Here is a 22,940-nt window from a genome sequence, read left to right on the forward strand (position 1 = left end):
TGGGACAGAGACGTCACTTCGACAGGACGCACGCACACGCACGGTCACAGCATCCTCTCAGTGATCCATCAAACTATTTCTTCAGTTAACTTAACAGTGACATAAAGGCTGGAAAATGTGGGATTTCTTATTACAATTAAAGACAAGAAGGTATCACACAACACACACGTGTGAAAACGTAAGCCACATGAAAGATTTAATCAATGGCTATAGATTAATTGGATTTTTGTGAACCAAACATGAACCCACCATTTATTTTTCCAGTGCAATGATTTCAGTATATTTGAGAAATTTTGGACAGGTATAGAACGCTATGTAACAAGAACAAAAAGCATTTTTATCTGTTTTATAATGAGAACAAAAGATTTTTTAGATGGCGCAAAACGAATATGTAAAATTAGTGAAGCAATAAGTAAAAAGCAATCACAACTTTTACCATTATATTTGATCTGTATAAATATATTAGTATACAATATACCCTTGTGGTTTTTTTTAGTAATGTTATTGTAATAAGTGTACTTTAACACCTATGATGATCTAAATAGCCTTATTTTGTTGCCACGACTTCAAATTTGCCTGTGTTCTTGTAAAATTCCTCTGCCTTTTATAGTAGGGATATATTGATTTCTACAAAATAAGGAAACAAAACAAAACAAACAAAAAGATGTACTGCTCATAACCTGAGATATCTTTCGAATGGTTGCAAAACAGCACCAAAAACACCTAAGAAAACAAATAAACATCAAATTCTTTGGACAAACTGCTGAAATTACAGGTAGCACTTCATAAATGTAATTGCTTCACGTGACTTCGCTCGGTGGCCAATCACGGCGCTCTGTTTTCAGAGGAGGGGCGGGCTGTTCTGTTTACTTCCTGCTTTTCAATAAAGTTTGTTAATCGCATACATCCATAGGACAGACATGGGTGCTGTTACGGACGGTAAGTAAGCTAACTGCTGCACTAATGTATTGATTTTTAACTCTGTTAAAAGCCACATTTTCTTTTACCAGACAGAGAGTTCTAACGTACATATTTGTTTTCATTCGTATTGATAAAAACAAGCAGAGTATACTTAAAATTTGCGTTCAAAACGGTTAAGAAATAATCCCTGTTAGCCATAGCTAACGGTTAGCTCTACAACTCTTTGATTGAATGTTAGCTACTGTTGTGTCTGATAAGCTTTTCACTTTGACCTTTTGCGTACCCCAGATGAAGTTATTCGGAAACGTCTTCTTATCGATGGGGATGGGGCTGGAGATGATCGCCGAATCAATGTGCTGTTAAAGAGTTTCACCAAATGGTGCAACTCGCCCGGGACCCCAGAGGAAGGGTAAGGGAGCTGGAGAGACATCAGCTTTAGACCATGTAGTCAAGTATGTACGCAGAACTGCCTTGCTTTGAGTCTTAAACCACCTTGTAATTCTTTTTAGATTTACCCAGTACCAAAGGATGTTGGGCACACTGGCACAATGCGAGTTCTCCATGGGAAAGACATTGATGGTTTATGACATGAATCTTCGGGAAATGGAGAATTATGAGAAAATCTACACGAACATAGGTAAGAACTTGGGATTTTTCTGACGTGAATATTTACAACCCCTACCTGTTTTAGGTTTGTACAGAGGTGACATCGCATTGTCTGGATGTTAACTTACTTACATAAATACTGCTATGCAGTAACTACAGGAACAGCATCCCCAAAAGCCGCGTGTGACAAAGTTATTATAATACAACCATATTAACCCATTTTTCCACATTGCAGAACAAAACATCACGTCTGCACATGAAAAGATAGCAGAATGCAAAAAGGAAATTCAGAGGGCAAAAAGAATACGAAAAAATCGTCAAGGTAAGAATATATTCAAGGCTCTAGATCAGTTTAGAGAATGACTGTATTTACAAGACATTTATTCCTTAGGGTTGATATAAGAAATGCATTACTCAAGGTATGGTTACACCTTGTAGAATTAAAACCTAGATATTTTACACAGTAATATACACAGAATTTATATTTTATTCTGCACACAGTGTCTTTAATTTCTAAAACATACAATAGCTGAGTAATTTTTTAAATCTTATGTCATATGGTGTCATGCATGTAAATGATGTAAATTTACACTTTCATGGTTTCACACATTCTGCTTCCCCCTCTGGTCCTATTTTCAGAATATGATGCTTTAGCTAAGGTTATACAGCAACACCCAGACCGGCATGACACACTAAAGTAAGTCAGCTTGTGTTGTTCTATTTACCATATTCAGAGCAGCTGACTCTCATTATAACCTGTTCATGGGATCAATTGTGCTTTACAGGCAGTTGGAGGCTCTTGACAAAGAACTCCAGCATCTATCTCACATTAAGGAGAGTGTGGATGCAAAGGTAAAGCCAAATACACTTGACATCTAGTCTTTTCTGAACTATGATTCCTTTAATCATTAGTAATATTTTATGTTTTAAACTCCTTTTTCTGTTACCCAGTTGGAGTTGAGGAAGAAACAGTTTCATGTGCTACTCAGTACCATACAAGAACTACAGCAGACACTCGAGAGTGAGTAAACAAAACTTATGTTGTGTCTGCTTTTCAATATCTTAGTATAATGTTCTTCATTCTCAGTAATAAGCCATTAAATATTTCCTCTTTAATGTTCAGCGGTACCTGTGAATTGCTTATCACGTTTGTCTGTCCTAGATGACGAAAAATCGGACAATGATGAGAACAATCAGGAAAGCCCTGCTGAGAATGGTGAATGAACATTTAGAGATCCACACTGTAATAAATCAAATGAACGTCTTTGATTTGTTTTTTGTATTTTTGAATAAAGTTGATTTGACCATACTTATGGTACGTTTATTTTGCAAATTGGTGGGTTTTATTTTGTACATCTGTCAAGAACATATTTTCCCGTATATCTAATAATTTAACTTGAATCACTTTACCAAAGATTTTATGTTGCAGATAGCGAGATACAGTTTAGTGAAGAAATGATGGATCAGTCTAACACTTGGTGTCCTGTTGTATGAATTATTTTCTTTTGTGATACCACAAGGGGGAGCAAAAGTGCAACCAAGTGTATCATAGTCTGGCCTGTGTATGTATGTTTTCAAGATAGTTGATAAGTCTGATGGTCTGTGGAATGAAGCTCTTAAAGCTTGGCTTTAGATTCCTGGAAGGACATTCAATTATGACTTTAGTAATTGTCATTTTGAAAATTAAGGAGTATTAGTGGCCGATCAGATGGTTTTATAAAATTTTCTTTAAAGGAATTGTACATGTAGAAAGTATGTAACTTTTAATCTTTTCCTTATTTAAACATTATGAGCAATCAATTCCAATATTTTTCTTAACAACCATCCTAACAAATTTCTGATAAAATAACTGATTTAAAATGTTATAATGCCTCAGCATTTTCTGAGTGACAGCCCTCAGTCACAATTGTACTGACTTTGAGAAATGAAAGTGGTAATGTTTGCTCATGCTGTTAGGCTTTGACATCCTCTAGAACTCCATCAGGTATGTGCGGGCCTGCATGAGGCGTTTATGGCGACTCTGCAAAGCTGCCCTCTTGGTGCCAATATCCATGTCCTCCTTCAGCAAGAAATCCATATTCTCCTTGTCCTGAAGCATCTGCAGCATCTCCCTCTGCAGCTGGACAGCAGACTCCTGCAACATCTCGTAGCGGATCACCAGTGGGATCTGGTCAGCCAGACGTTGGCTGGCAATCTAAAGGTGCAAAGAGAAATAATTAACAAAGAGCAATTATTGAAAAAAAAAACCCTCTTTATAGACCTCACTGTGATTATTTATGTCCATAAATCAACCATCTAAATTCACACTCACTTTGTAATATGACTTCAGGTGCAACGTCAGCTCCTGAAGGGTGGCATGACTGTCTGTGATGAACACAATGCTTCTCATGGGAAGGGACTTTGTGCTGTTGTCTTCGTCATTCTCCTCTTTTTTTCTCTCACTCAAACTGCTGCTGTAGGTTCTGTCCTGAGAGTAAACAAGCATCTCCATCTTGAACTGGACTCTTATCATGGACTCAGCGGTGGACTCTTTCTCTTGCTTTATGGCTTCAATCTTTGCCTAGAAATGAAGAAAGACATGGATTCTGGTGATATTTTATATAATAAATTGACATATATTTATCAATGTAGTGACTAGATAATTATAAGAATGTCAACATTAAATTCATAGAAGACCTTGGCTATTTTCATGAGGTTAGGAAATCCAGTGAAGCTACACTGGGCAAGCTGTATGAACATCTTCCTAACAGCATCTGGTGGAAAAGGAAGTACAAGAAGAGACGGGAGCACTTTACCAACCACATTCAAAACATTTGAGAAATACAGAAAACACAAAATCAAATACCCAACCACATACCTGATACATCCTTGAGTTTCTTTACAGCTGGCTCTTCCAGCTGTTTGATCTGCTCCTTGACCATGACCTCGAAAGTCTTGTAGTTGATGAAGCCTGGTAATTCTCTTCCGCGGTACCTCTCCTCATGTTCCGCCACCTCTCTCTCGATTCTCTTGTTAACTGCAACCCACACACACACATACATTTCAGAGCCCTGCTGATTAGCAGCTCATACGCAGACCCTAAATCATACACTCACAGTTTTCTCCTGAGCGGTCCAGGTGGTCGTTCCACCTCCCAAACTCATTTCTGAGCATAGAAAAAACATTGAGTTTGTCTCCAAACTTGAGCTCCTCTCCTGTAGTCAGATTGCTGACATCCTGACAGAATGTTGTTATTTTCTAAAACACACATATAAAAGAAAGAAATACAATATTGTTCATTAAACAATATCTAATGAACAATAATATGTATTTTCACAATATTTATATTGGTGGTATATTATGTTAGAAGTTCACATCAATGAGGAAGAGAAGTCTCTCAGCTGCATCAGATGGAGGTCCAGTGCCGTATCTCTCCAGCTCTGCCTGAGTCTGTGCTAGTTTCTCCTCTATCTGCTCTTCCAGTCGGGGTAAAGATCTCTGAAAATCGCACAGCAGGGATCAAAGTTTGTGCACCTACAGTACAATTACTTATAATGTATACAGTACAGTAAACAGTTCACACGATGCATTAGTAGAAATGTCACCTCAATGTGATGCACCAGCTCAAGTGTGAGTTTCTCAGCCAGTTTGGGAACAGTGGCGTGGCCATCATTGTAGAGAGTGCTACAGCACGAACAAAAAGCTGCTGAGTACACACTACATATTCTGTCTAACACTTAGATACACGCGGTGCATATTTAAAATAACAGAACTTACTAGAAATGAACATGTTCTTTGAAGAAGGCTTTCTCTCTTTCAATCGCTTCAATAAGAGAGACCTTTTCTGTGATCTCCTTTTGACCGCGGCACTTGACGATCATGTAGCCCTTCTTCAAGTGGATGACCTCGTTATGGACAATATCAACCACCGCCTCCTCTGTGCCTTTGTCCACCAGATCGGGCTTGGTCAAGATACCTGACCGAGACACCAGAAAGACAGACAGTGAACTATCCAGATGAAGAACTTGATAAAGTGAGCCTTTTCTAAATTCAGATTATTTTACCCAGAGTCCTCTCTCCATCAGGATCCACTTCCTGTGCCATCTTCAGAGCCTCTGTGGTGGCTATGTCCACGTTGGATGGAACAACCACCAGGCTGATGGTCTCTTGTTTTGTTATGAACTTCTGGATCAGTCTTTTTATCTGAAAGTACCAATTCAAATTGTGTTTCAATAAACAGATTAACTGTTCAGGATTAACTGGATTGCTGGATTGAATCAAGATGATTGAAGATTATTTTGTGTTCATTCTGTGAGTGATTAATTGCCTAGTTGGGTTATATGAGATAAAAAGTAGAAACACCTAAACTAAGAGCGGAATGTCCATCATTCTTTTCAGTGCGACAGATCTGTTTCTTCAAACTTTCAACATGTGTTTTCCAAATCTTCAACTCTGTCCTTCCAGAGTTTCTCTTCTCACAGACGCACAGATCTGAAACTCTGCAAAAAGGCCAGGCGGGAGCTCACTGAGGCTCAACCAATCATATGGCTTCTAACTGAATAAGCCAATCAGCTAACAGAGATAGTCTAACTGTGTGTGTGTATTGGTCACGTTGGACGTCAGTCACTACATTGGTTTTCTGCCCTGTATTCACCTGCTGCTGCTGCTTCAACTGCTGCAGTACAGTCAGTTAGTTGGAACTGTATTAGTTTGCTCCTTTTATGTTGAAGCTATAAATAGTGGTTTCTATTTGATTCAAAGACTTTTCCTGGCATGCTGGTTATGTCAAGCTGTTGTTGACTGAGATTTAAATCTAATATTATGAAGAGATCACAGGCAGCTGGCGTTAAGTTAAGCTTGCAGAGAGAGTAAGTCACTAGCTACAGTTACTCAGTTTTGAGCTACTTGAATGTTATTCATAATGTGTATCAGCAATTAATATTGTTGATGCGATTTTCAGGGTGGAGTGTGTTTATGCATCATCTGCTAATGGACAATCTGACCTGAAAGACCTGATTATATCTGGAAGTTGTAGTTCACATTATTGCCTGCAACGCTGCTGATGGACACATTTGTGTGTGACAGGAATTGATCATATAGATAATATAGAACAGAGAATCTGCAGCTGATTTGAAGCCTTCATGTAGGCCTATTGATTGGTGATTCATCCAGAATAAAACATCAGTACTTTGTAGTTCATTAAATTGAGTAACTAGTAACTAAATCTATCCGACAGATGTAGTGGAGTAAATTACAACATTTTAATCTGAACCGTACTAGAGTAGGATTACCATAAAATATTAATACTAATACTGTTTTTTTAACTTTCAGATATTAAAATGTTATTTTCAAATGTTTGAATCACATTTTTATTCAGTTTTAAAACATATTTCCCTCCTTTCAACATCTACTTTCAAATATTTTGCTTTTGATTCTACTTATGATGCCGAGTTCATCAAACACAGTTTCTGCAGATTCTTATCCGGGTTAATGTAGATAAAAACTTCACTGAGACCGTTTTTCCTTGGAACTGAGAAAGGAACTCTCCCCTAAAAATGTGTTTAATGTGTGTTTTAGAGATGTTGAACTAGCATACTTGATCACCGATGTTTTCTGGTTGTCCCTTGACAGCCACCCTGGCGATGCCGGGCAGGTCGATGAGCGTCAGGTCTGGAACCTCAGGAGACGCAATCTCCAGACTGATGAGATCATCACTGATCCCCACTCCAACCCCGGCCATTTCATCCTGAGCTGCAAAGAGAGGACATATTTAAAGGGCCAGTAGGGACCAAGGTCTTGGTTTGCTAAGGGCCTCAGAAAGACAGGATGGTGCAAAAAGTAGAACCCTTCTTACCACACTTTGTTGTCAAAACACTAACGTGAATAAAAAGAGCCACCAGGGGCGACACTGTGACCTTCCCATCTACCATACACTGTACCTTCTCGAATCTTTTTCTCCACATCTGCAGGGTCGTCTATCTCTTCCTCGTGATTCTGATAACTTATCTTTCCATACCACTCCTCTCCTTCTTTCTTTCTCTTCATCTTCAGTTCGAGGGGGCATCTTGTCACAATGCCTGAAAAAAAAGAGAAAGACAAGAGACAGGAAAAGGTCTAAATGAAATCCACTGTGCTTAGTGAAAGGGCATTAACATTAACACCAAAATCTAACACTGATATTCTCTGAGAAAAGCACAGGGGTATTTCTGTACCCATTGTCTGTTTAGCAAACTCACATCAGTGCTTTTTCTGAGAAAATATTGTTGTTAAACACAACAGTAATAGGGAACATATGTACTGTGGCTCTTTATGTTTGCAGTATGGGGTTTTTATACAACGCCAGCGGGACTACTAACAGATTGGCAAGGCAGTTTTATTTATAAAGTCAATATATTTTATATTTATAGCATGAACAGCAGCTTGATTATGTTAGTTTGCTGTTAGTGAACTGTCTCCAAAATTACTAGGTGAATTATCACAGAAGTTGGAGGTTAGATAGCCCTGATCCTTAAGGTTATTTATTTATTTTGCCATAAAACAGGAACGTGAACTTGATAAAGTTGTTTCCTTGTGGCATTCTTGTTACTGGCATGGAGGGTGCCCACACTGACAGCACCTGCTGTAAGACCAGTCATGCAGGTTTTAAAATTTCACTTCATGGCATTAAATAACTCAAGGCAACCTTATAAGACTATATGTGTTTTTCATGCGGCTCTCAAAACCAGTGGCCAGAAATCACTAATAATAATGCATTTGCAGCTTTAATTGAGATGCCAATTAGGTTTTAGTGTTTTTTTCTCTTAATTTAACCCATTTTACTTCTAAAACTTCATGATCCCCTCATTTGGGCCACTTTTCTTTCTTTTTTTTTTTATAAGAGGACATTTCCTACCGCTTCCTCTGGGCAGAGCCACCCCGGACAGCGCCTCCAGCACGGAGCTCTTCCCCGAGCTCTGGTCTCCGATCACGGCGATAGCAGGCAGCGCCAAGTCCTTCTCTACACCCAGAGAGCGAAGAGAGTCAATGAGGTCGATGCAGGGACGCACCTTCTCCTCATACTGCTGGTTCAGAGTGTTCATGGCGATGGTTTCCTCGATGGTAAATGGTGATTTAAAAAGAAGTAAACTCGATTCAAGTGCGCTGTAAGGAGTTATTTCCAAGGATGCGGGAGCGCGTGGTGAGTGCGGCAGATCTACGGGGAGTCTCCCTCAGCAATGGGCAGGATGCTGGATGACTGATGTTCACTTAGCCTTAGGTTTCGTTTCCTTGGCTTTCAATTCATGACACAGAAAATACCTATGCTGATGTTGCAGTGAAATAACTTTCACTAACTAAAACCGCATCTCAGGAGCTCCTGTCTCCAGGCGCATATCTGCAGTTTGTCAAGACAGGAGAGACCCTGTATGTTCAACTTTACTTAATAACCTCTGTAGTTCTGTTGTAGATTTAGCTTTTTTATTTTTAGTACATCTACCTTATAAAGTTCCTGTCAAGAAGTTTTGATCCCCAGGGGGGACAATTCAATTCCCCCCCAGCAGCAGAGCTTCCTCTCACAACATCAACCAGTCAGTCAGCATTCATGCCATTATATGTAGCATGTGATCAAACAACTGCACCACAAAACACACACACACACACACCTCTTAATTGCACACCAGCTAGTCCATCTTGCTCTGATGTACTGTACAAGTTGAATGTGCAACTATTTATGTGGACTACACTAAAAGTCACAGATACCAACAAACAACAACACGTCTTTATTGAACACACTCATTAAACATACAGAGTGAAGGTGGGAAAATTAATGGCAACATTGTTTTAATAAGTGGTTGAACCACATTTGGCAGCAAGAACCTCAAGCAAGCTTTTTGTAGCCGTGAAAAAAAAAAAAAAGCTACTACTTCTACTACAACAACAACTTTGGTTTGGTTTTAAGATGGACACTGCAGCTGTGCTGACTTGAAGCTGTACGTATTCATGCTGAACTCCATCAACCGAATGCGCGCCTTTGACAGTCGCATGTGGCATTTCTGAAGATGGAGTCTCGCATTTTTTATGCTGCAGTTTTCCAGAAGGAGGGCTTCAGTTTTCTCCTTGTCCTGAAGCATCTGCAGCATCTCCCTCTGCAGCTGGGTGGTAGACTCCTGCAACATCTGGTAACGGATCACCAGAGGGATCTGGTCAGCCAGACGCTGACCCACAATCTGCGGTTTGAAAGAAAGAAACATAGTGATGTGATTTATTAACTTATTTTTATTCTACATGTGTATATTAACTGTATAGCATTTCAATGACACTTACTCGATAATAGGACTTTAGATGGTTCATCATCTCTTTCAGAGTGGCCCTTGTGTCAACACTGGTCGTGGTGTTGTTGGTGCTTTTCTTCACCACTTGAAGACTGCCAAACCCAATATATTCTTGTTCATCTTCCCTCCTCCGTTTACCTAACTTCTTGCTGTACGTGGCGTCCTGAGTGTAAACAATCAGCTCCATCTTAAACTGAGTCCTCAGCAGGGACTCTGCTGCAATCTCCTTCTCCTTTCTGATGGCCTCGATCTTCAACTAAAGAACAACTTTGTGAATGAATATTCAGCTACACACACACACACACACACACACACACACACACACACACACACACACATATATACACACACATAGTAGCAACTCATAATGATGACTATACCTGTGCGGCTTTGATGAGATTCGGAAACCCCACAAAGCTGTGCTGTGCCAGCTTAAACAGCTCTTTCTTTACAATTTCTAAAAGAAATATCATCAGACGTGGTAAAAAACATGGTCAAATAATGAATGTTATTACATATTCAGATTGCCAGCCTAGCCATTGTAGCATCACGATAACACATGCCTGCCACCTCCTTCAGTTTCAGGATTGCTGGTTCTTCCAGCTGTTTGATCTGCTCCTGGACCATGCCTTCAAAGGTTTTGTAGTTGATAAAACCCGGCAGTTCCCTCCCACGGTACTTTTGTTCGTATTGAGCCACCTCTTGCTCAATATTCTTGTTGACTGCAACAATAATAAATGAGTTATATATAAAGTAGACATAACAGGGGTCAACACTTATAATAGTAATCACTGGATACTAGTCTGAAACAAAACTTAAACTAGAATAGGAATAAAAAAAGTGGAAACTAGCCAACCTAGCCAAGAACATCCTGACTTGACTCTGACAGAACCTTTGGAGTGTTTCAAAGCAGAAGGTAGAGAAATGAAACCCCCTCAGGGGCCTCGAATTGTCATTGTACTTACATGTTACCCCAGAGCGCTCTATGGTCTCTTTCCATGATGCAAACTCTTTTCTCAGTATGAAAAACATATTGGACCTCACTCCAAATTTGAGCTCCTCCCCTGAGGCGAGGCTGATGGCATTCTGTGTAAATGCTGTCACTCTCTAAAACATAACAGGATCAATTCAGTCCACTGTGTTTCAATACTGGTTAGCTGCACAGAGTTTATGAGTGTAAAAATCAGTTTGTAAACCCACGTCAATGAGGAAGCCGATTCTCTCGGTTGCATCAGCTGGTGGTTCCTTGCCATATTTGACCATCTCAGCCTGAGTCTGTGCTAGTTTATTCTCTATCTGCTCTTCCAGCCGAGGCAAAGATCTCTACAAATCACACAGGGTCAAAACATTATCAGGAAGCGTGTTTGTGTAGCAACATGTTTTGGTGACTCATGATAAAGTATTCACCTGGATATGATGCACCAGCTCCAGGGTGAGTTTTTCTGCCAGTTTAGGAACAGTGGCATAGCCTTCATCATGGAGAATCCTGCAGCAAAAACATAATGGCACTGCTACTTTTCACACGCTGGACCTTCATGCCACGCAAACATAACCATATTATTACAGTTTACAGTAAATACCCAGAAGAATGAACTTACTGGAAGTAAGCGTGATCTTTGAAGAAGGCTTTCTCTTTTTGTATGGCTTCAGTAAGAGAGACCTTCTTTTTGATCTCATTCTGACCGCGGCACTTGACGATCATGTAGCCCTTCTTCAGGTGGATAACAACGTTATGGACAATGTCAACCACCATCTCCTCTGTGCCTTTGTCCACCAGATCAGGCTTGGTCAAGATACCTGAGACAGAGAGAATATCAGAAAGAGAAACAGTGTGAAGGAGAGAGAAAATGCACTTAGGCCAGGAGAAGTACAGTAAGATTTTCTTGAATGTTTACCCAGAGTCCTCTCTCCATTGGGATCCACTTCCTGTGCCATCTTCAGAGCCTCTGTGGTGGCTATGTCCACGTTGCAGGGAACAACCACCAGGCTGATGGTTTCTTGTTTTGTGATGAACCTCTGGATCAGTCTTTTTATCTGAAAATATCAATTACTCATTTTATTGTAAAGTGGATAACCATCAAATCACTACTGTGGAACAGCTTACACTACATTACATTACTAGATTAAAAATTGAACTAGGCATGGCACTTGGATCAGCGTTGTTTTTGTAGTACTGTTTTTGCACTATAGATTCAACCTACCAACATACTAAATGCTGAATTGACACACCTGATCACCAATGTCCTCTGGTTGTCCCTTCACAGCCACTCTGGCGATGCCGGGCAGGTCAATGAGTGTTAGGTCTGGAACATCAGGAGAGGCAATCTCCAGACTGATGAGCTCATCACTGATCCCCACACCAACCCCAGCCATTTTATCTTGAGCTGGAGAAAACATGTACAGTATGATGTATGATGTGACTTTGAACATGAAGTCTTTAATCTTATCATATCAGAGCTTTCACACTCGCCAATGGAGCGGTCACTTCAACAGCACCTTCCAACTTCTACAATCCATTTAACCCATTGCATGAGGATGGTCAACTGTACCTTCTCGAATCTTTTTCTCTACATCTGAGGGGTCCTTCAGATCTTCCTCGTTGTTCTGGTAGCTTATCTTTCCGTGCCACTGCTCTCCTTCTTTCTTTCTCTTCATCTTCAGTTCGAGGGGGCATCTTGTCACAATGCCTGAATTATGGGAGAGTGAACAATGAGACAGGGAAGAATCAAGAGGACAAAATGTTGCTGTCACACAATATCACTTTTGTCCTTTACACACTACCACACACTCCATTTGTTTCATAATAGTTAAATTACATTTTCAAGTAATTAATAACTCTGATTCAAGCATCACTAACACCAGGAGAAGCCCAGAAGACTATCACTGCACCACTTGATGTGCCACCCCTGAACCCATCCATCGTGGTGATGTGAGCTCTCACTACACACTGACAGGGGAGAGCCTTTTCCAGCAGTGCATTAATCCGCCAGCAGAGGGCAATGCTGCTCTGGTCTCCTCGTTTGAGTCACTTCGTCAGTACCTGTGTATATAGTAGTATAAATACACCTGTATCTGTTGGGTCCAAATACTATGCGCATCCTGGATAGAGCCAGATCATGCAGACGAAAGAGCACTCCACAAAACAGTTTACTAAAAGGCACAACTGAGTGGATGGATATAAGAACATATCCACTGTGGAATCTATTATAATTAATTATTATTAGGACATGGAAACATAACAGTATCATATATCACTCTTAATTAAATGATGTAATGAACTGAGCGCTATTATTGCATTGTTGGTCCTTTTCACTTCTCTATTTATTTATTTGTATTTTTATTTCCTACCGCTTCCTCTGGGCAGAGCCACCCCGGACAGCGCCTCCAGCACGGAGCTCTTCCCCGAGCTCTGGTCTCCGATCACGGCGATAGCAGGCAGCGCCAAGTCCTTCTCCACACCCAGAGAGCGAAGAGAGTCAATGAGGTCGATGCAGGGACGCACCTTCTCCTCATACTGCTGGTTCAGAGTGTTCATGGCGATGGTTTCCTCGATGGTAAATGGTGATTTAAAAAGAAGTAAACTCGATTCAAGTGCGCTGTAAGGAGTTATTTCCAAGGATGCGGGAGCGCGTGGTGAGTGCGGCAGATCTACGGGGAGTCTCCCTCAGCAATGGGCAGGATGCTGGATGACTGATGTTCACTTAGCCTTAGGTTTCGTTTCCTTGGCTTTCAATTCATGACACAGAAAATACCTATGCTGATGTTGCAGTGAAATAACATTTCACTAACTAAAACCGCATCTCAGGAGCTCCTGTCTCCAGGCGCATATCTGCAGTTTATCAAGACAGGAGAGACCCTGTATGTTCAACTTTACTTAATAACCTCTGTAGTTCTGTTGTAGATTTAGCTTTTTTATTTTTAGTACATCTACCTTATAAAGTTCCTGTCAAGAAGTTTTGATCCCCAGGGGGGACAATTCAATTCCCCCCCAGCAGCAGAGCTTCCTCTCACAACATCAACCAGTCAGTCAGCATTCATGCCATTATATGTAGCATGTGATCAAACAACTGCACCACAAAACACACACACACACACACCTCTTAAGTGCACACCAGCTAGTCCATCTTGCTCTGATGTACTGTACAAGTTGAATGTGCAACTATTTATGTGGACTACACTAAAAGTCACAGATACCAACAAACAACAACACGTCTTTATTGAACACACTCATTAAACATACAGAGTGAAGGTGGGAAAATTAATGGCAACATTGTTTTAATAAGTGGTTGAACCACATTTGGCAGCAAGAACCTCAAGCAAGCTTTTTGTAGCCGTGAAAAAAAAAAAAAAGCTACTACTTCTACTACAACAACAACTTTGGTTTGGTTTTAAGATGGACACTGCAGCTGTGCTGACTTGAAGCTGTACGTATTCATGCTGAACTCCATCAACCGAATGCGCGCCTTTGACAGTCGCATGTGGCATTTCTGAAGATGGAGTCTCGCATTTTTTATGCTGCAGTTTTCCAGAAGGAGGGCTTCAGTTTTCTCCTTGTCCTGAAGCATCTGCAGCATCTCCCTCTGCAGCTGGGTGGTAGACTCCTGCAACATCTGGTAACGGATCACCAGAGGGATCTGGTCAGCCAGACGCTGACCCACAATCTGCGGTTTGAAAGAAAGAAACATAGTGATGTGATTTATTAACTTATTTTTATTCTACATGTGTATATTAACTGTATAGCATTTCAATGACACTTACTCGATAATAGGACTTTAGATGGTTCATCATCTCTTTCAGAGTGGCCCTTGTGTCAACACTGGTCGTGGTGTTGTTGGTGCTTTTCTTCACCACTTGAAGACTGCCAAACCCAATATATTCTTGTTCATCTTCCCTCCTCCGTTTACCTAACTTCTTGCTGTACGTGGCGTCCTGAGTGTAAACAATCAGCTCCATCTTAAACTGAGTCCTCAGCAGGGACTCTGCTGCAATCTCCTTCTCCTTTCTGATGGCCTCGATCTTCAACTAAAGAACAACTTTGTGAATGAATATTCAGCTACACACACACACACACACACACACACACACACACACACACACACACACATATATACACACACATAGTAGCAACTCATAATGATGACTATACCTGTGCGGCTTTGATGAGATTTGGAAACCCCACAAAGCTGTGCTGTGCCAGCTTAAACAGCTCTTTCTTTACAATTTCTAAAAGAAATATCATCAGACGTGGTAAAAAACATGGTCAAATAATGAATGTTATTACATATTCAGATTGCCAGCCTAGCCATTGTAGCATCACGATAACACATGCCTGCCACCTCCTTCAGTTTCAGGATTGCTGGTTCTTCCAGCTGTTTGATCTGCTCCTGGACCATGCCTTCAAAGGTTTTGTAGTTGATAAAACCCGGCAGTTCCCTCCCACGGTACTTTTGTTCGTATTGAGCCACCTCTTGCTCAATATTCTTGTTGACTGCAACAATAATAAATGAGTTATATATAAAGTAGACATAACAGGGGTCAACACTTATAATAGTAATCACTGGATACTAGTCTGAAACAAAACTTAAACTAGAATAGGAATAAAAAAAGTGGAAACTAGCCAACCTAGCCAAGAACATCCTGACTTGACTCTGACAGAACCTTTGGAGTGTTTCAAAGCAGAAGGTAGAGAAATGAAACCCCCTCAGGGGCCTCGAATTGTCATTGTACTTACATGTTACCCCAGAGCGCTCTATGGTCTCTTTCCATGATGCAAACTCTTTTCTCAGTATGAAAAACATATTGGACCTCACTCCAAATTTGAGCTCCTCCCCTGAGGCGAGGCTGATGGCATTCTGTGTAAATGCTGTCACTCTCTAAAACATAACAGGATCAATTCAGTCCACTGTGTTTCAATACTGGTTAGCTGCACAGAGTTTATGAGTGTAAAAATCAGTTTGTAAACCCACGTCAATGAGGAAGCCGATTCTCTCGGTTGCATCAGCTGGTGGTTCCTTGCCATATTTGACCATCTCAGCCTGAGTCTGTGCTAGTTTATTCTCTATCTGCTCTTCCAGCCGAGGCAAAGATCTCTACAAATCACACAGGGTCAAAACATTATCAGGAAGCGTGTTTGTGTAGCAACATGTTTTGGTGACTCATGATAAAGTATTCACCTGGATATGATGCACCAGCTCCAGGGTGAGTTTTTCTGCCAGTTTAGGAACAGTGGCATAGCCTTCATCATGGAGAATCCTGCAGCAAAAACATAATGGCACTGCTACTTTTCACACGCTGGACCTTCATGCCACGCAAACATAACCATATTATTACAGTTTACAGTAAATACCCAGAAGAATGAACTTACTGGAAGTAAGCGTGATCTTTGAAGAAGGCTTTCTCTTTTTGTATGGCTTCAGTAAGAGAGACCTTCTTTTTGATCTCATTCTGACCGCGGCACTTGACGATCATGTAGCCCTTCTTCAGGTGGATAACAACGTTATGGACAATGTCAACCACCATCTCCTCTGTGCCTTTGTCCACCAGATCAGGCTTGGTCAAGATACCTGAGACAGAGAGAATATCAGAAAGAGAAACAGTGTGAAGGAGAGAGAAAATGCACTTAGGCCAGGAGAAGTACAGTAAGATTTTCTTGAATGTTTACCCAGAGTCCTCTCTCCATTGGGATCCACTTCCTGTGCCATCTTCAGAGCCTCTGTGGTGGCTATGTCCACGTTGCAGGGAACAACCACCAGGCTGATGGTTTCTTGTTTTGTGATGAACCTCTGGATCAGTCTTTTTATCTGAAAATATCAATTACTCATTTTATTGTAAAGTGGATAACCATCAAATCACCACTGTGGAACTGCTTACACTACATTACATTACTAGATTAAAAATTGAACTAGGCATGGCACTTGGATCAGCGTTGTTTTTGTAGTACTGTTTTTGCACTATAGATTCAACCTACCAACATGCTAAATGCTGAATTGACACACCTGATCACCAATGTCCTCTGGTTGTCCCTTCACAGCCACTCTGGCGATGCCGGGCAGGTCAATGAGTGTTAGGTCTGGAACATCAGGAGAGGCAATCTCCAGACTGATGAGCTCATCACTGATCCCCACACCAACCCCAGCCATTTTATCTTGAGCTGGAGAAAACATGTACAGTATGATGTATGATGTGACTTTGAACATGAAGTCTTTAATCTTATCATATCAGAGCTTTCACACTCGCCAATGGAGCGGTCACTTCAACAGCACCTTCCAACTTCTACAATCCATTTAACCCATTGCATGAGGATGGTCAACTGTACCTTCTCGAATCTTTTTCTCTACATCTGAGGGGTCCTTCAGATCTTCCTCGTTGTTCTGGTAGCTTATCTTTCCGTGCCACTGCTCTCCTTCTTTCTTTCTCTTCATCTTCAGTTCGAGGGGGCATCTTGTCACAATGCCTGAATTATGGGAGAGTGAACAATGAGACAGGGAAGAATCAAGAGGACAAAATGTTGCTGTCACACAATATCACTTTTGTCCTTTACACACTACCACACACTCCATTTGTTTCATAATAGTTAAAATACATTTTCAAGTAACTAATAACTCTGATTCAAGCATCACTAACACCAGGAGAAGCCCAGAAGACTATCACTGCACCACTTGATGTGCCACCCCTGAACCCATCCATCGTGGTGATGTGAGCTCTCACTACACACCGACAGGGGAGGAGAGCCTTTTCCAGCAGTGCATTAATCCGCCAGCAGAGGGCAATGCTGCTCTGGTCTCCTCGTTTGAGTCACTTCGTCAGTACCTGTGTATATAGTAGTATAAATACACCTGTATCTGTTGGGTCCAAATACTATGCGCATCCTGGACAGAGCCAGATCATGCAGACGAAAGAGCACTCCACAAAACAGTTTACTAAAAGGCACAACTGAGTGGATGGATATAAGAACATATCCACTGTGGAATCTATTATAATTAATTATTATTAGGACATGGAAACATAACAGTATCATATATCACTCTTAATTAAATGATGTAATGAACTGAGCGCTATTATTGCATTGTTGGTCCTTTTCACTTCTCTATTTATTTATTTGTATTTTTATTTCCTACCGCTTCCTCTGGGCAGAGCCACCCCGGACAGCGCCTCCAGCACGGAGCTCTTCCCCGAGCTCTGGTCTCCGATCACGGCGATAGCAGGCAGCGCCAAGTCCTTCTCTACACCCAGAGAGCGAAGAGAGTCAATGAGGTCGATGCAGGGACGCACCTTCTCCTCATACTGCTGCTTCAGAGAGTTCATGGTGATGACGTGTTGTCACCTTTTAAGAAATTAAAAGGGAACTGCTGCTGATGCTGCTGCTGTTTGACCACAGGCTTCTCCACACAGACAGCTTTTATTCAGCCCCCTGTGAAGGGAGTGTGAATATGAAACTTACAGTTCATGGGAAACAGAAGCTTGATTTAGGTTTCGTTTCTTTCAGTCTTTCATACTAACTATAGATTGTGTAGGTGAGTTCAGGAACAGGCTGACCTGTTCTTCATAACAACTTCCTCAGTTTTGAGGTTTTAGGATTACATCCAGCTCATTACTACATGAGACTGATGAAACATCCAAAAAGGGGGAACACAGAACCTTTTAGCAAGGGTAAATGTATTATCTGTATTTGTGTAGCTGTTGTTTTTTCGATTTGATCTTGAATTAAGCTTGAGGAATATCTCAAAGATATGCTGAAGAGTGGTGTGTGATTTTTTCCCCCCCCCATGATGCTCTAAAGCACAACAATGAAAACTGAACCTGGGTTCAGGTCAATAGGTTAAATAGCTCTTCTCCTGGCTGATCCTGGAGTCCCTCCCACCTCTATTTAAACCCTCACTTGACCCCCTCCAGTTTCCTTTCCAATCCCATCATGGGGTGGGTGATGCCATCATACATCTGCTCCATCGCACCTACACCCACCTGGACAAGCCCGGGGACTTATTGAGGATGTCCCCAGTACGTCTGCCTGCAGAACGGTGTGTCTGACACTGTGGTCTGTAGCACAGGTGCTCCACAGGGCACAGTCTTGTCTTTTCCTCTTCACCCTGTACACTTCGGACTTCAGGAAGCTTGAATGTTGATTAAAAGTCATTTTATGAAAAAAAGATTTGATACGTATACACACACATACAATAGTTATAGTAATGTATAATATAAAATTATACATTTATTGAAGGTTCAAATACAGAAATTTCAGTTCAAACCCACGTGTACTGTGTGTACAGCAGAGGCAGTAATAAGGTCCAAGCTCGGGCTGCCAGGTAGAGATGCTGAGAAGCTGACTGCTGAAACACTGAATGGCCAAAGAAAGACGTCCAGAAAAGTCAAGTTTGTCTTAAGTTGTGTGCTGCCGGGAACATTAAGTTTGTTTTGTGTTGGAGAATAATCATCAGTTGGATTAGCTTTGACTTGAGCTGGTGGAAAGACACAGAAGCCAAATAATCTTTAAACTGTGCTGCACATTCACGTTTGCAGAAATTGTGATGTTAGACACAATAACGACATTAATTCTTATCTTGTTTTTTTTTTTTTACTTAATTTTTGGCCACTTGTGCCACATCAACACCAGCTGTAAACACATTTTCAGTCACCTTACACGAGTGGTGTGTTTTAAGTTTCTGGGCACCTGATGAATAAATGTCAATAGCTGCTAAATGCTTTGCTATGTTCAACAGATACCACACACACACACACACACACACACACACACACACACACACACACACACACACACACACACACACACACACATTGGAAATTAAAAGATAAAAAAAAAAAAACGAGTTTGACTAACTAGACAAATGCAGCTTGTCAACCTGAATCCGAACACATACATACACACACACACACACATTTAAAAAACACATGCAAAAGTGTTTCCATGTGAGTGGGAACTGGGCCAAAGAGGAACAGAGTGGATGATCTGTTACTGTGAGCACATCTCTAAAGCTAATGTGTCCCTCAATATGAAACCAGTACTCAAAAGTACTGCTGCTGAAATTAAATAATAAAACTAACGTCTCACACAAGAGATTAATTCATGTAGAAGTGCAGATATATAAATCTCGTCTGTTTGCTTGAGCCTTGTTGGGATAACAAATCTTGTAACAATTCGTCTCTGCTGTTAGTAACTAGTAATACACTGCAGGGTGACTGATCCATGCATCAAACCATTACAGCGGTTGCGTGTAATCCCTTTTGCTCTCAGCGTGGACCTTTAGATGCGTGTTTAAGTTGCTCTTCCTCCTGTAGCTCTTCCCACACACCGTGCACATGTGGGGTCTTTCACCCGTGTGCGTCACCATGTGGGACTCCATGTCGCCTTTCCGGTTAAAGCGCCGGCCGCAGTCGTTGCACTGGTATGGTCGCTCTCCCGTGTGGATTCTCATGTGCAAAGTCAAAGCGCCGCTCTGCCTGAAGTTCATACCGCACTGCTTACACTGGTACGGCTTTTCTCCCGTGTGGATTCTCACGTGCTCCTTCAAATGGCTCGACTCTTTAAAACGTTTCGCACACATGGGACAAGTGTGCCTTCTCTCCCTGGTCAGATCATTGACATCTTCCTCCACTGATATACTGTTGATTTCCTTGTAGCACAAGTTGGGGGTTTTCCTTTTCTTTCTCCTTGCTCCTGTTAACAGGTTCACTCTAATTGACTCTCCGTTCATCACACACTCTGCATTTTCATCATGAGAGTCGGGATCGACGCAGTAGAAGGGCTGAGGCACTCCTGTGAGCCTGGACAGTTTGCTGCCTCCTCCCTCGTCACATCTTTCCTCCTCTGTTGCGTGCAACGTTTGGGTCCTCCCAGTCTGGTCATGACAGGAAGAGTGAGGCGCATTGTAAACACTCTTTTCCAACTTAAGGGGGAATTCATACTCGTGCTCAGTCTCTTCCCGAGGACTTGGTGATGTGAACTTCTCCACTTTGATGGGACGGGGATTAGACTCCTCATCCTCCGGACAGGGGCTCCAGTCATGTTCAGGATACTGCTGCTCATCAGACCAGTCCTGCGCATGATCAGCGATTTCAAGAGGGTCTACAAAAAAGAACATTCTGTAATAGCTGCTGTATATAGTTACAATAATAAGATTATTTCTTTTACATTTGATGTGCTGTGATGTGCTTTTGCCCAGTCCTCTCCTCACCTGTCAGAGCTTCTTGCTGAAGTCCACATGACTCTGCACTTATTCCACAGTGGAGCTCTGCTTCTCTCCTCGATGGAGACGTTATAAACTCGTCACTATCAGGCTCCGATTTGATATCGGCCGTCTGTTCGACGTGCAGTATCCTGTACAGGTGCCGGGACAGATCTTTGTGAGCCCTCTTCACGATCTGAGGAGACACAGCGGTGCCACGCTGCTGGTCGGTCCTCTGGTCGTGTTCCTCTTTGACATGCAGGGTGACCCGGTTCCCTGGGCTCACACCTGGAGCCTGGCGCTTGTCGTGGCAGCACTCAGTAGCAGCCTCCTGATCACAACCAAGGGGGCTGAGCTGGTGAGCAGCTGAATGACGAGAAACAGCATAGCAGAGAGGGGGGGGGGGGGGTGTCATTAATCACAAGTGTTTCACTCAGGATGTACTGAGTGTACTCCAGGACAACAACATCACTAAACTGACAGGATGCATCATTATGTTAGCTCCAACTTTACATGTATATTCATAAAATAAACACATGACAAACTTCATGACAGAGTCCAACCTGACCTACACACCTGATCTATGTAACCTGACTTCAGGCCACAGCACCAGGGACCGCAGGTGATCTATCTCGTCCTTGGACCGACTCATTTCTCGCTGGTACTCGACCAGCGTTTTCTCCACCGCCCCGAAGATCTCCACAGCCGCGGCCGTCAGCCGCTCCGAGATAAAAGCGTTCAGGTGCGTCAGAGAGTCCATGTTTGCTTTGGAAAGACGAACACATCTCAGGATGTCGCTTTCTGTTTCTGTGGTGTTTTTTAAAAGCGGTGGGAGCGTTCACACAGGCGGATGTCGCCTCCTGGTGGCGACACAGGGAAACTGCCGACTACACTATAAACCCATACATAGCTATTATATCCCAGTTGTTGTTGAAGCTGTTTTTAACAGTTATTTCTATTGTTTTCACCTCCTCTTTTATGTAAAGACAAATGAAAAAGATGTCCAAAGCACTTAAAACATATTTATCCGGAAGATGAGTCGTGGCAACTGGACGTCTTCCTTATTAGGGTGAAACATAGACTTTATTACATGGAACATGGACATGAGAAATATAGAAAAGAGCCCTCCCTGTAAATACAGTTCACACAATCTGTGCAATACTTTCATCTTTTGTGACAACACCTGTATGCACCATGTAAGTTCCTGCAGTACAGTGTAGCAGCGGTGAGAGAAGTGAATCTTTTTTGTTTGACATTAAGTTTATTGGAAGTAGTGACACTGCTCCTGGTGAGCAGGGTCATATTTGATCAATTTGGAAGTTTAATATCACAACCAGTCCCCTCCAAGGAGAGAACTAATGAGTGGTTCGTCAGAGGCTAATTGGATTTCCCAGTGAGAGTAGCTCTCTGAAATCTCAAGGCACATTTGACACGTTTTCATTACATTGCTTCAGGCCCTAAAGTTTAGGGGCACATACAACAACAGACATTAGCTGGACACTAATGTGTGCGAAATACTTCACTTGACTGCTGACTGACTAACAGAAAGTAAAAGTTCACTTCGTCAATGTGCGCTTCACATTGTACTTCAAAGGGTCTCACAGACCACGAAGCATCACTGATTTTAGGAAAACCAAGGCAACACGTGGAGACGGGAGAGATTTCAGCAAATGCACGCATTGACCATGGGGAAATTTGTGCATCTTTATTAGCATGAATCCCCGTATGATACAGGCTCAGTATATGGACCCTTACACACTTATCATGGCTGTATTATACATACATGGATCTTTAATCTGCGTCACTACACCGATGCAAGTCACATGCGTAGGAGGTCAAGAAACAGGGTTGAACAAGTCATAAGGATGTAAACAAACAGCAACTGGGTATCATCTTGTGATGATTACTTCACATGAACTTGACACATTTTTAAAAGTTGTACAAA

General features: G+C 41.7%; 5 protein-coding genes across 6 annotated transcripts; 1 reads left to right on the top strand and 4 right to left on the bottom strand.

Annotated features, from left to right (window-relative positions):
- The first annotated feature begins 898 nt into the window (after positions 1-898).
- thoc7 (THO complex 7) lies at positions 899-2,836 on the top strand. Its single transcript, XM_026348483.1, has 8 exons — positions 899-939; positions 1,210-1,330; positions 1,431-1,558; positions 1,763-1,849; positions 2,167-2,224; positions 2,313-2,379; positions 2,479-2,548; positions 2,690-2,836. Exons 1-8 carry the CDS (start codon positions 921-923, stop codon positions 2,749-2,751), a joined length of 612 nt encoding a protein of 203 aa, XP_026204268.1. The 5' UTR covers positions 899-920; the 3' UTR covers positions 2,752-2,836.
- Positions 2,837-3,455: 619 nt separating this feature from the next.
- LOC113154344 (interferon-induced GTP-binding protein Mx) lies at positions 3,456-8,732 on the bottom strand. The gene is made up of 12 exons (XM_026348480.1): positions 8,399-8,732; positions 7,446-7,583; positions 7,103-7,257; positions 5,571-5,709; positions 5,284-5,482; positions 5,112-5,190; positions 4,882-5,004; positions 4,623-4,764; positions 4,385-4,543; positions 4,204-4,280; positions 3,839-4,087; positions 3,456-3,721 (listed from the first exon to the last, which is right to left on the bottom strand). The coding sequence occupies exons 1-12, from the start codon at positions 8,583-8,585 to the stop codon at positions 3,497-3,499; spliced, it is 1,872 nt and encodes a 623-aa protein (XP_026204265.1). The 5' UTR covers positions 8,586-8,732; the 3' UTR covers positions 3,456-3,496.
- Positions 8,733-9,240: 508 nt separating this feature from the next.
- LOC113154343 (interferon-induced GTP-binding protein Mx-like) lies at positions 9,241-13,498 on the bottom strand. Its single transcript, XM_026348479.1, has 12 exons — positions 13,164-13,498; positions 12,365-12,502; positions 12,045-12,199; positions 11,711-11,849; positions 11,414-11,612; positions 11,223-11,301; positions 11,016-11,138; positions 10,781-10,922; positions 10,379-10,537; positions 10,196-10,272; positions 9,808-10,071; positions 9,241-9,710 (listed from the first exon to the last, which is right to left on the bottom strand). Exons 1-12 carry the CDS (start codon positions 13,348-13,350, stop codon positions 9,438-9,440), a joined length of 1,935 nt encoding a protein of 644 aa, XP_026204264.1. The 5' UTR covers positions 13,351-13,498; the 3' UTR covers positions 9,241-9,437.
- Positions 13,499-14,006: 508 nt separating this feature from the next.
- LOC113154342 (interferon-induced GTP-binding protein Mx-like) lies at positions 14,007-18,225 on the bottom strand. The gene is made up of 12 exons (XM_026348478.1): positions 17,933-18,225; positions 17,131-17,268; positions 16,811-16,965; positions 16,477-16,615; positions 16,180-16,378; positions 15,989-16,067; positions 15,782-15,904; positions 15,547-15,688; positions 15,145-15,303; positions 14,962-15,038; positions 14,574-14,837; positions 14,007-14,476 (listed from the first exon to the last, which is right to left on the bottom strand). The coding sequence occupies exons 1-12, from the start codon at positions 18,117-18,119 to the stop codon at positions 14,204-14,206; spliced, it is 1,935 nt and encodes a 644-aa protein (XP_026204263.1). The 5' UTR covers positions 18,120-18,225; the 3' UTR covers positions 14,007-14,203.
- A 672-nt stretch (positions 18,226-18,897) lies between these two features.
- Positions 18,898-21,787, bottom strand: LOC113154345 (zinc finger and SCAN domain-containing protein 21-like). Of its 2 annotated transcripts, XR_003298023.1 has the most exons (4): positions 21,572-21,787; positions 21,005-21,361; positions 19,065-20,895; positions 18,898-18,925 (listed from the first exon to the last, which is right to left on the bottom strand). XR_003298023.1 is itself a non-coding variant. In XM_026348481.1 (3 exons), the coding sequence occupies exons 1-3, from the start codon at positions 21,753-21,755 to the stop codon at positions 20,030-20,032; spliced, it is 1,407 nt and encodes a 468-aa protein (XP_026204266.1). In that variant the 5' UTR covers positions 21,756-21,787; the 3' UTR covers positions 18,999-20,029. The 2 variants fall into 2 exon arrangements, 1 of the variants encoding a protein (XP_026204266.1); XM_026348481.1 differs by lacking the exon at positions 18,898-18,925 and having other exon boundaries at positions 18,999-20,895.
- Positions 21,788-22,940: the final 1,153 nt, after the last annotated feature.

Source organism: Anabas testudineus, chromosome 5 (assembly GCF_900324465.2).
Source record: "Anabas testudineus chromosome 5, fAnaTes1.2, whole genome shotgun sequence".
In the NCBI taxonomy this organism is placed as follows: Eukaryota; Metazoa; Chordata; class Actinopteri; order Anabantiformes; family Anabantidae; genus Anabas; species Anabas testudineus.